The sequence below is a fragment of the Monomorium pharaonis genome, chromosome 4 (genome assembly GCF_013373865.1).
Source record: "Monomorium pharaonis isolate MP-MQ-018 chromosome 4, ASM1337386v2, whole genome shotgun sequence".
Taxonomy (NCBI): Eukaryota; Metazoa; Arthropoda; class Insecta; order Hymenoptera; family Formicidae; genus Monomorium; species Monomorium pharaonis.
In genome coordinates this window covers 18,784,951-18,798,711 of record NC_050470.1, presented here as the reverse complement: position 1 = coordinate 18,798,711, position 13,761 = coordinate 18,784,951, and the positions used below count along the sequence as shown (strand labels likewise).

At 32.9% G+C, this 13,761-nt stretch overlaps 1 protein-coding gene across 14 annotated transcripts in view; it reads left to right on the top strand.

The window, feature by feature from the left end:
* LOC105835119 (C-terminal-binding protein) overlaps positions 1–13,761 on the top strand; it is a 230,170-nt gene that overhangs the window by 166,421 nt on the left and 49,988 nt on the right. Inside the window, exons 8-9 of one of the 14 annotated variants that reach the window (XM_036285587.1) lie at positions 6,066–6,132; positions 6,359–8,313. The exons of 12 other annotated variants lie outside the window; for them this stretch is intronic. In XM_036285587.1, coding sequence (XP_036141480.1) covers positions 6,066–6,132; positions 6,359–6,379 — 88 coding nt within the window. In that variant the 3' untranslated portion in view covers positions 6,380–8,313. Of the gene's footprint in view, positions 1–60; positions 180–6,065; positions 6,133–6,358; positions 8,314–13,761 lie in introns of those variants that run through there. One more of the 14 variants, XM_036285589.1, reaches the window with a different exon arrangement.

The following is a 13,761-nucleotide window of genomic DNA, read 5'->3' as shown; positions in this document are numbered from 1 at the left end:
TTTAATTTATTGTCAGATTTGCAAGAAATATTACAGACTATTTTTGTTTTCAATTTTCAGTGGCTGATTTGTCAGGATAAAAGAAATAATCTTCGTTATTTAACCCACGAACGGCCCTTTTTTATGAAGATTTTAATTAAAATGTTGTTTCTTTAATATAATAGTAGAAAAAAGAAAAATGCAAAATAAATTAAGGAAAAATTTGTTTCAATGAAATGTTATTTAATGTTATTTTAATTTTAATTTTAATTTTATAATACTTGTATAAATGTATATAATTTATATATTTCATAAATACTTTATTTATTTATAATTGTTTAAACAATTATTTATAATTATTTATAATTGTTTAATAATTTCCATATTAAAATATTTATGAAATATATAAATTATATACATTTATACAACTATTATATACATTTCTACAAGTATTATATACATTTAAATTTTACAAAAATTTAATGTATGGTCATTAATTATTCAATAATTTTAATAATATTAACATTTGTAATTTAAAAGATGTAAAAAAAATTTTGATTTAATCAAAATTAATGTTTGACATTTATAATTTATTAAAAATTTGTCTAATTTAGAGAATATAAACAACAGTTTTTTATATTTCTCAAAATTTCTTACGTTTTAAAAATCCATTTTAACTATTTTTCTAAATTATAATTTTTTAAAAATTAGATATGTTAATATTATCAATAACAAATGTTAATATTATCAAAATTATTGAATGAATAACACAAGCACACAAAAAAAAGTGGTTGGTCCGGCGGACTAGGCTAGTCAATCCTTATGTATTTTGACCCGCTGAATCCGAATCCAAGGTCAGAATTGTAAAGTTAGCTCGCATTTTCTAACCTCAAAAAAAATTTTTTTTTTAATGTTGGTCCGGCGAACCAGACTAGTCAATTCTTATGTATTTTGACCCGCTGAATCCGAATCCAAGATCAAAATTTCCGAAATTGGCTTGTTTTTTCCTAACCTAAAAAAAAAATGTTTTTTAAATGTTGGTCCGGCGGACCAGAATAGTCTATTTTTATGTATTTTGACCCGCTGAATCCAAATTCAATGTCAGAATGCTGCATTGGCTTATTTCTTCCTAATCTAAAAAAAAATTTTTTAATCTTGGTCCGGCCAATTGAGCAATTCTGACCTTAAATTTGGATTCAGCGAGTCAAAATACATAAAGATTGATTAGTCTGGTTCGCCGGACCAACATTAAAAAAAAAATTTTTTTTGAAGTTAGAAAATGCGAGCTAACTTTGCAATTCTGACCTTGGATTCGGATTCAGCGGGTCAAAATACATAAGGATTGACTAGTTTAGTCCGCCGGACCAACCACTTTTTTTTGTGTGCCTGTGTAATTAATGACTATACATTAAATTTTTGTAAAATTTAAATGTATACAGGGTGAAATGTAACCGGAAGTCATTTTGTAATAGAAAGATAGAAGGGATAGAGATGAACATAAAAGTTCAATATTGTCTTAGGTTAGGTCTTAGGTTAGGTCCACCGAAATCGAGGTATTAATTTTTCAAATTATGCGAATGAGCGCGCACCGAGAGAAGAGCTCAATCCGCTTGAGCCTTAAGAAAAAAAATTTATCGTGAATGTATGATAAGCTTTCATTAAATTACTGTTCACAATTACGATAGAAATTAATTAAATTATTTGCCGATTTTATACGTTAATATCTCGATTATTGGTGGACCTAACCCAAGACAATATTGGACTTTTATGTTCATCTCGATCCCGTCTATTTTTTTATTACGCGATGGCTTCCGATTATATTACACCCTGTATAATTGTATAAATGTATATAATATTTGTACAAGTATTTCATAAATATTATAAATTAATATTATTATTTATAATTTATAATATAAATATTATAAATTATAAATAATTGTTTAATAATTTCCATATTAAAATATTTATGAAATATATAAATTATATACATTTATACAAGTATTATAAAATTAAATTTTTATAATATATTGCGGCCTTTACTGGGTTAAAGTACTCCGAATAAGAAGAAAGAAAAAGACTAGACTGAGTTTGGTATTCGTGGAAGCCTCCAGGATGCAACGTGCACACTTCCGCGATCAAGCCTTTATTTCTCCGAACGAGAAAACGCGAAAAAAATCATTCCAATTTCGACTTTAAATAGAAATCTGACACACACACACACACACACACACACACACACACACACACATATATATATATAGGGCGTCCCAGAATAATTAATTTATATTTTACAGAGTGGAAGAGGGTGAAATTTTAAATTTTCAATAATTAATTTATATTTTACGGAGTGAAAGAGTAAAATTTTAAACTTCGTAAAATATAAATTATTCTGTGACACCCTGTACACACACACGCACGCGCGCGCGCACGAATATTTTATTTATATATGTATTATATATGTATATTTGTGTGTGTGTGTGTGTGTGTGTGTGTGTGTGTGTGTGTGTGTGTGTGTGTGTGTGTGTGTGTGTGTGTGTGTGGGTGGGTGGGTGCGTGCGTGCGTGCGTGCGTGCGTGCGTGCGTGCGTGCGTGCGTGCGTGTGCGCGCGTGCGCGCGCCCGCATGTGTGTATACATGAAATATAAATCTGGAAAAAAATAACGTAAGAAAATGAAGAGAGGACAACGAGAGGGAGAGGAAGAAAAAAGAGAAAAGGAAAGAAAAACAAAACATCACAACAAATACATTTCCGTACAGACACAGAAGAGCGTGTGACAAAGATTGTATACACATTTTTGAAATAGAATATGTGTATAAAATATACAAAGAGTGTGAACATGATACGTCTACTACGGGACAGGCTGGTCCTGATGGAATTAAAAACTTATTGCTTCTTAGAAGAAAAAAAGAAAGAAGAACCAACTTGTCTTGACGCAGTCGTATCTTCATAACGTAAAAAAATATACATATTTTTTTGCAAGAATAATTGTAACGTCGTGTGCGTGCGTGCGTGCGTGCGTGCGCGCGCGTGTGTGTGTGTGTGTGTGTGTGTGTGTGTGTGTGTGTGTGTGGTGTGCGTGCGTGTGTGTAAAGAATAAGAATAGAGTGCAAACGAATGAGAGTGTGAGAAAGCGGAAAAGTAAAGCTATTCTGTTTAAGAAAAAACCTACAGAAAGAGTTGTTCTCATTTATAATATGATTTTAATTGCGAAGAAATAATTGCGAATTGACATGCAAAAAGGATTATTTTTAGTATTTCTTTTCGTAAGAAAAGAGAAAAATAAAAGAAAATAATCCTTGATATTGTGAAGTTACAAATGAGCGAGTGAACGAAAAAAATTATAAGATAGTTTGCTTTTAATTAATAATCAGTTTTTAATGAACGTATTTCTTGTCTGTATAGTTAAACATTATTTTGTAATATTTTTTCTCTATTTTATTTTTTTGTTTTTTTTTTAATGAGAAAAAACCAACAGCACCAAACTTATGCGTTCTTGTTTATTGCAATTATAAAAACTAAAAAATAAATAAAGATAAGAGAAGCGAACTACAACAAAAAGTAAAAATTACTTGACACACTTGATGACGATAAAATAATTAATTGAAGTGATGTCAAGGTAAACGAGCAACATTATTATTATTAATTATAATAAATATAATATTTGTACAATAATATTGACGGAGTTTTGCTTTACGATGTATCCAATACGTTGCACCTTCGGATTTATTAATTTCAATACATATACATCCAAACTTGATTGTTACATATACAGTAGAATGTATAAGATTATTATTCGAATTTGTAATTTTTTATTAATTAGAAGAATATTATTGAACTGTATTTTGTTAAATTTTTTTCTAGCATGTGAAGCAACGGAAAAGAAATGTTTATTTTAAAAATCTTGCACTTTTTCTTTTCATGTTAGGCGTATTTTAAAGGTTAATTGATAAGGGTTAATTGATTAATATTAGAAAAAAATCAATTTAGCGATAAGTAGTATTTTAGTACTTTTATTACCCGTAATAAAACATTTATATTCTTAATTCCTATTTTTTTTTACATATATAGTCATCGGTTTTGTTGAATACTCTATTAACTCTTCTGTATCTGTGGGACATATACTTACAAAAATCATTGTAAACAAGTAGTCTTATCACCTTGTACCTTAACTTATTTTAAAGAAGGTATAAGCTGCATGTACAAACTATCACACACTTTGAAATGTTTTTAATAAAAGATAGTTATAACCGTGAATTCTGTTTGCCGATTGGCTACGGATAGTCGCGGGAATTTAGGGCCCGAGCGGTAGACTTGAATGAGTGCAAAGACAAGTAATAAACATTTAATGCTGGTTTACTAAGGAGATTAAAGCGTGCAGTTTTTATGCTAATTATATACAAGTTCCTATTTTAATATATACAGAGATACTATAACAGAGATTCGCAGATGTACCGTCTTGGGGTAAAACCGGATATCGGATATGACGTTTTCGATGGCGGTTTATTTTGATTGTAAATGCAAGAATACAATATATATATTTTTTTATTTGTAGTTATTGATATTTAATAATCGTGAACAAAATGAATATTAAAACACAATATATTTAAAAAAAAGGTTTACACACATATTTCATTAATTTTCCCATGTAAGGTTAAGTAATATAAATTGATTATTAAGAAATTATATATTATTATATATAAATACATATTATGTTTATATACACATTATGTATTATAAATATAATTTAAGCATTGTATTTAGACTCGTAGAAAAATATGTGCAACCTCAACAAGTTTCTCTCTGATTTTATATTCTATTTGGTAGACACTCTGTTTTCTTTTGACAGGTGACAGGTTAGGTCGGCTAGGCTTTCTCTGTCAGTTATATCTATCTTTCTCTCTCATACTTCTGGTTATACCCCAAGCGACGGGAGCCAATCAGAAATCGTTAACGCATCCGCGAATCTCTCTTATAGTATTTCTATATACAGTATGCCTCGTGCTGTGAGGTAAAAGATCGCAAATCAGCGCTAGCGCCGCTGACAGTACTCGTCGTTATGTGCGTGCGTAGGAACGTGGTCGGCGGTAACGTGGCACAGTGATGAAATGTCGTGGGAATTTTTTCCCACGCGAGACTCTTCATGCGCATGCGTAAGTTACGTCACAACCAGACGTCGTCTGCTCTTCATTGGGTGCTTTCCATTTAATGACACAAGTCGACACAAGTGTCGTTCTATCTTTGTTACTCATTGAACATAAAAAAAGATAGAACGATGCTTGTGTCGACTTGTGTTACTAAATGGAAAGCACCCATTGATGTGTCTAGGTGCATATAAGGGGATCCATGTTTTTAATAACACGTAATGTCTTATAATATGCAGTAGTATTACATATATTATTAAATATAATTATATGTATACATCTATTCTATTTTTTAATAGAAATTTTCTTCTCTCACTGCAATTTATTTTACATTTCTTTTCTTATTGGGGTCTAACAATACCTTATATTGACCGGAATACATACGTTACTGAGGACTCATACGTTTGCTTATAGCGCATGTGCAACTTTATTCTTACGACATTTCATCACTGATGTGGTGCTCGGATTGGTTGCGGCGGTGCGGTGACGCGGTATGGCCTTAAAGCCCGGTGTTCGCGGTGCTACGGTGCGCGATGTCGCTCGCGGTCATAGGCCGGTATTCATAGTCGGGTTTTATATTTAAGATCATCTTAAGTACTGTCTTAAGATGCCATCAACTAATCACAGAGCCGTATTAGCATCTTAAGACATTGCTTGAGACGATCTTGAAATAATATTTGACTATGAATACCGGCCATAGACTTACTAGAATATACTGCTTATTATATACATAATATATCTAGACTGAGCAAAGGGTGAACTTTGCATTTGTACACATGCGCGAACGAGAGAGAAAGGTATGACCTAAAGCGTGCTAGCCTTTTCCCTCTGAACCTTACCCCTACTCCCGCAATGCTCAGTCTAGATATACTATTGGTGCTGGGTTAACCCGTTTCAGTTTTTTTTTTTTTAGAACTGGCCAATCACAGTTATTCCCTTTTTCAGAAGAGAAGGGACTTCTCCCGGAGCGATTAACCCAGGTCGGTCGAAAACGCTATATGCTGCTTATGAGGTGCACAAACAGTAGTGGGGGTATCCGTCACTGAGAAAAGGATAACTGTCGTTAATATGAGTTGCTATCCCTTTCTAATGAATAGTGGGGAAGCATAGTGACTAATAACAGTGTTAGCGTGAGCGTGTTGTCATAATATGTGTAGCGCGCTATGCTTTCCAACTATTCTGCATTAGAAAGAGATAGCAACTTATATTAACGACAGTTATTTTTTTCTCAGTGACGGATACTCTCACTACCTTCATAAGCAGTCTATTCTAGTAAGTCTATGCTTGCGGTGCGATGGCCGGCCTTGAAGACCTAATTACACTAGCGATTGCTGCTTGGATTACGACTGCGATTGGTGATTGTGTGTGTATGACAATTGACAATTATCCAATCATACTTACAATTGTGATTAACAATTACGATAACCAATCACATATATTTCATGTCTGAAATAAAATTCAATATCAAGTGAAAATATTAAACAATTATCAATATTGGCATTATTGCAAAGACAAATATTGTCTTAAGACATTGCTTGAAATTGGACTATGAATACCAGTCTTTGGCTGATATTCATAGTCAAGTCTTATATTTAAAACCTTTGGCACATGATACGATTTTTCATGCTAGATCGCATACGAGGCATCTTAATACGTGTCCTGATTGGCTCGGATGATTATGTCATCAATTGTAAGCCAATGAGGATACGTAATAAGACGTTTTGTATGCGATCTAGCATGAAAAATCGTATCGTGTGGCGAAGGCTTCAGATTCGACTATGACCTAGTTTACACCGAGTATGCGAATCAAGTACTATATCCATATCAAATCGCTTGATTCGCTCGGTATAAACGCTTGCGGATTACTTTAGTGCGCTCTGGTCTGATACTCCTCAATCGCGAGTATCAGACCAAGTTGATACGCGTATCAAAAGATGTCAGCGCGCTGTAAACGCTTAATTCGATTCAAATTGGATCAAGTGTATACCGCCGCTGCTGGCTGTTGTTAGATTGAGATTAAAAGTTAGAATTTTTAGTTCGAAAGTAAGAATAGAAGTTTTTATATCAACAGTGAAAATGTCATGTAAAAAGGGATGGAACGGTGTAAATAAGGACATATCAAATGTTTAATCCACACTAACTTGATGCGTGTACCAACCGATTTGACGGTGTAAACTAGACCTATGAATACCGGCCTTTGACGCTTTCTTAACAGAATATTACATGACTAAACCACCGATATTTATTGGTTGACGATTGGAAAATAAAGCATAGTCTAAACTCTAAACGATAGTCTAATCTCAATCGCTGTTTGCTTTGCTCTGATTGGTTGAAAAATAATTGCCCATTGTTAATCGCAGTCGCAATTGGTGATCATCCCGTGTGGGTGATCATTCGTGACACCGGTTTCCCCTCAGTACAGGGTCCCTGGGCGAGACGACGCGTGACCGGCGTGATCGCTCGGTGCGCGGCCGAGAGTTCGGAATAAGGATCGTGTCGTGTGATTGCAGGTCAGTACGCAGCTGGAAGACTTTAATAGATTTATAAATACGTGCCAGGAAAAATCGGGTTTTCGAGGTTAGGGCGCTTACTTCGCACCATAGACTTACTAGAATAGACTGCTTATGAGGTGGAAAAACAGTGATGGGGGTATCTGTCACTGAGAAAAAGATAATTGTCATTAATATGGGTTATCTTTTTTTAGTGGGCGTAACTTCGTAGCAACGAGGAAGGTTCTTTTTATATTTTACTTCGCATATGCAGCAACTCAACACCATTATTTAAATTGTTTAAATAAAATTATTCACACGTTAGACTTATTAACTCCAAAATATCTGTTTTGATCATCCGATCTCACATGAAGCTCACATTGACAACACATATCTATGACAACACGCTCACGCTCTGACATCATTATTGGTCGCTATGCTTCCCCACTGTTCTGCATTAGAAAGAGATAGAACCTCATATTAACGACAGTTATCCTTTTCTCACAAGGGAACTGACGGAAGTGTCCCTCACCGATTTTAATGCGCTTTGGATATGTTGTAGAACACAAAAAAATATTAGACCCTTATTTTTTTCAGCGGCGTATCTCGATGTTTAGTTTGAAACCACCCCTCGAAAATAACGCATTTTTTCGTTTTTAGCAAATATCTTTGAAAATATAAAGTTCATGAAAAAATGCTCTATACAAAAGTTTTATGGTATACTCTTTACAATGGTGTATTCATATTTTTCAAAAATTTTATATTTTTAATTTACCTCACCCCCACCCCCTTTTTTGCAACATTTTGAGAATTGTGTAAGAACAAAAATTAAAGAGCATTAAAAGCCGAATCCATTTATATATAATAACATATAAGTTCCACTATTCCCAATTATTGGCAAAACGAGATGATAATCTCGTGCTATAGGCGCCGCGCTAGAAATAGCGTTGCGTTATTTCTTTAGTCGCGTCACACTTAATAATTGCCTCTTCTGCGTATAATTTTATATTAGAACATAAAACGAATTAATTTTAATTATATAATACCCGACGTATTGCACGATATGAAGCATAAATGCATATATATAACAAAAGTAACATATATGCGTATGTGTGTACGTACATTTTCATTATTACAAATGCGAATATAGATTAATATAAAGCAAAATATACTTTTAATATTGAAAAATACAAATATAATATAACAAAATATCATATCAAGCGAAAAGTATAAAATATAAACTGCAATAACTATTTGCATAATAATGTTATTACACTGTATGCACATAGCACACTTTGATAATAAAAATATTTAATATAATATAATTTAAATTAATAAGTTTGAAATATTAATTAAAAAATATTATTAAAAAAAAATAAAAGAAAGAATAAAGGAAAAGGGAAAAGAGGTTGGAATAATTGTTACAAACATAATTTTATACAATAAAAATTTTTATTAGGCAGAAGTAAAAGAATATCAATATTTGTGCATGGGTAAGGAAAACTGCTAAAATCTTACCAGTGTTAATAATCTAGAAACACATCCTTTTTAAAGAAATCAATACAGAATTTGTTTATATATGTCTTCTATTTATGGCACATACCCAGCAAGCAAAATGCTAGCAGCTTGCCGGCAATATGCCAGCAAACTCGAGCATGATATCGCAGCAGATTTCAATCTGCTGCTTCCTCATTAAGCTTAGTTTCTAACAGCATAGATTATCAACAGAAAATATTGATAGAAATACAGCAAAAATCGAATATCATCTGCTACCATAACATGACAGCAAATTCATAGTAAATATCGAACACAATCTGACAAATTAAACTCTAAACGCAGAAAGACAGCAAAAACGAAGCATGAAATGCTATCACGCTGCGACACCAGAAACGCGGCGAAGATACAGCACGATGTGTCACATGAAGTACTGACAGCAAAAATGCAGCAGAAATCGAGCAGAGCCTGCCGTCATAACATGCCGGCGAAAACGCAGCAGATATAGAACGTGATCTGCTTTATCGGTTGTGACGGCAAAAACATAGCAGAAATCGAGCACCAAGCTGTCGTCACAAGTAATCGGAAAAATATAGCAAAAATTTAACACGATATGACGTATTATTAATAATTTTTAATTAGTAAAATAAATAATTAATGTATGCAATGTACATATGTTTATTAATATTATTATTACATTTAATTTACATTATATAATTTTATAAATTTGATGATATCTAATTTACATATACATTACGAATTATATATTTTATGATTATATACTTAAATTTAAATGTGGCGTTTTCGACTGACTGCAGAGAGTTAATTAAACCCAAGATATCACATGCAAGAACCGTCCAATTTGAACTTTTTTTTATATGAAGGTAGAAATCTTTGAGAAGACTTCTGGGAGGATCAGGTCCGGGAAGTGTGGGATTCGACGGGAGACACGTCGGGCGATCAACCTTACTACCGCCCACTCACTAAAATCATTTATTATAGAGGATTCATGGCTCCTGCACACAGGACGCGGCAAAGCGGCATCGCGATGGCCAATCACCGTCTTGCTTTTTTATTAAATACATATATGTATTATCAGAAAAGCAAGACGGTGATTGGCCACCGCGATGCCGCTTTGCCGCGTCCTGTGTGCAGAAGTCATCACACATCTGATGTAGCAAACTCGCGTTCTATACCTGCCGCGTTTTCGCCGTCATGTCATGACGGCAGGCTCTGCTCGATTTCTGCTGCATTTTTGCTGTCAGTACTTCATGTGATACATCGTGCTGTATTTTCGCCAAGTTTCTGGTATCGCAGCCTGATAGCAAATATGTCAAATTTCTAGCTACATTTTATTAATTTAATGTGACATCATGACATATCTGTTTTTTTATTTAATTTTTAGTGATATATTGTGTCAACACACAATGTCTGATTTTTGTTTTGTTAATGTCTTTAAATTTTGTTGTACTTTTGCTGCATTTTTGAGGGTACATTGTGACGCAAAGTCTACTCGATTTTTGTCGTGTTTCTGTTAATGTTAGTTGAAACGGCAAACTGTAATTGCTTGCTGTCCAACTTTTGCCAGCATAATATGTGTCAAAATTTTTCAGTTCGTGCTCTCGGCAGGTTTGGCTATCTGGGTATGTATTACAAAGATGATGTTCATGGAAAAAATGTGTTATACAAAGCGATTTTTTACACCAAGAACAAGTTATTATGGCTATTTCGTCACAAAGATCGCATTTTACTTTAGAATTCTTTTTAAAACAAAAATCTACTGGTGTTTTAAATTCTATCGGTATAGTCTGCAGGTATTCATCGTATACATTCTGTACGTACTTTTAGTCCACGCATATTTAAATACATTTTGAAATCTGGGAGACGAGAATTGATTGTGTGTTAATGATTGTAATTTCAATATATTATTTCTATTATGAAGATCTAAAGCTAGATCCAACAACATAATAGTATCAGAGAAGTATTTAATAAAATTTTTCCACAACCGAAATTCGTATACGTCTAATGGCTGTATTTTTCCTGTTGTACCGGCCGGAATAGTTAGGAAAACAATATCTGTTGCAGAATCTGGTTTAGTTTTTGAAATTATGTTTGGACAATGTCCACTCTACGAATCTAACAACAATACTGATTGTGGCTCGACATTCGGAAAAAATACTTTAGCCAAGTTTTAACATGATTTAATGTTAATTTGCCTGATTTTGAAGCCGTAACGAAGATATTAGGCGCGTTGAATAATGTTTCTTGTACTTTCGGACCAAATGTTTCTGTAATTTCTTTTAATACTATAAAAAGAAGTAATAATAATCTGCCATCAGCCAAAATAGTCGGTTGAATTGTATAGTTATGCGTAATTGCTGATATAGACTGTACTACAGATTCTACATTTTTAATACCTTTTTGAGCTAAAGTACGACCAGAATGAAATTCTAACTGAAATCCATTCTGATCCGAATTATAAATATTTTCCACACCGTATCGATTAATATAATATTTTACATTTGTAATAAATGTATCACATTTATTTTCTAAATCAGATTTTGATAGTGGATACCTTTTTGTAACAAATTTTTTTATTTTTCTAAACACAATATTATGTGTTTTCTTAAATTTTTGTACTTATCTCCCTGAAGCTTTGAATCCTGCCGCATTTTCTATTTCTTGTGCTCGAGAAGCCCATCGAGCGATGTCAATGTCATAAATGATGATTTTTCTTTCAAGTGCTTCATTAGAATGGTCTAATGTGTATTCAGAAATTTTTTTTTTAATTTTTCCAGCCTACTACCACCTTGAATGATTTGGTTTTCCCATCGTCGTAATTGTCGTATTGATGTAATTTTTTTAAATTTTTTCTTAACTCCTTGAAGCGATCTTGGTTTTGTCTTACTGCTTTTTCAGTATTCCACAGTTTGCGTTTTATGGTCAGTTGATATTGTTTCTTCAATTGAATCGCAAATCACTTCTTCTGGAATATAAATTTTTTCTTCATCTGCCTTTAATAAATCCACTTTTTCTGCTTCTGGAACCTCAAACTCATCGTGAAAATTTAAAGTTTTTTCCTCTTCAAATTGAAATTGCTCATTATTTTTTACTTCCAATAGCATATGTTCAATTTTTACATTCATTTGTCTTTCTTGCGAAGTTATCGGAGTATTCGGATAATCCATACCATTGAAGGTTATCATAAGTAAAAATATTACATTATATGGATTAAATTGAAGCATGCTGAGATATTAAATATATATCTCAATTATATAAGCACTTATAATTCTTTATACACGTAATGTCTTAAGTATTTTAATAAACAAAAGGTAAGAAAACCACCAATTCGATTAACATAAAATTTAAATTTAATTTTTTATATCATTATAACAAGAAAATTATACAATTATTTATTTAATGTGTAAAATACAGTTTGTAATTTGCGAAAATTATTTACTTTATCGAATATATATTCGCAGAATTTTTAAAAGCAAAAATAAAACCAGGGACACTGTAACTGGTCGGGGCACAATAATCGAAGCTTTTACTCTAACTGTATTTTAATTTTTGCTTTATTTGTTTCTGTTTTCCATATATTATTATGTTGCATATATAGTAGTGATTTAACGTATTTTTATAATTTCAATAATATTAAAATAAAGAAAGACAAGAGAGTAAAAATACAAATTAAAAACAGATACATGTTCACAAAAGAACAATACTTTTGACAATACACTATATAATATACTTGTTCTGAAAGGCAGTTTCCTTTATATACAGTTATACGGATGTACATTTTGCACACGACACGAATTATACATTTTGCACACGACACGGATGTAACCGGCAGAAATGGTGTTTCTCGGAGTCCAGCGCGGCGATCACCCACACATACGAAGCGCTATACGTGTGTTAGGCGCGCGGTGAAGTGAAAACGGGGAGGAGTAAAAAAAGTGGAGATCGCGCCGATGTTACATCCTTTAACGCCGTACGCTCAAAAATGATAGAGTTATGTTGAGTAAGAAGACGTGATACCGATTCGCCGGTGTCCAACATCTGTTTCACTTGCACTCGATACTAATGACGTTTCTTGCTTGAGTGTGAGTGAAACGGATATTGGACACCGATCAATCGGTATCACGTCTTCTCACTCATCATAATTCTATCTTTCTTACATTTTGCAGAATATATATATTAATATACATGTGATAGTCAGAACTATTTTTTTGTACTATTTTTAACACTAATTGAACTGATTAATCTTTGCAAACGCCACCTCGGATGATATTTTTTTAAATACACTTGTGCTTGCAGAGGTAAAATCATCTCCATTCTAATTCTTATTTTAATTCTTGCAATACCGTACATATACGCATATATGTTACTTTTGTTATATACCCAGCTAATCATTTGCTGCCAAATTGTTAGCAGACTGCTAAAAATTTTTTGCGAAATCAGGCTGCCAAAACCATGGTCTACTGTGTCCGAGTGCGCCCCAATTGTAAGCAAAAATTATTATCAAATCCTGATATCAAATTGGGTGCAACATCAGAGCAGACCTGTCACTAGCAATACAATGACAAATTCACGCAGCAAATTGAAAACAGATGTTGCAACGTAAACTCAGCAGATTTGCGCCAAATATGCAGCAGATC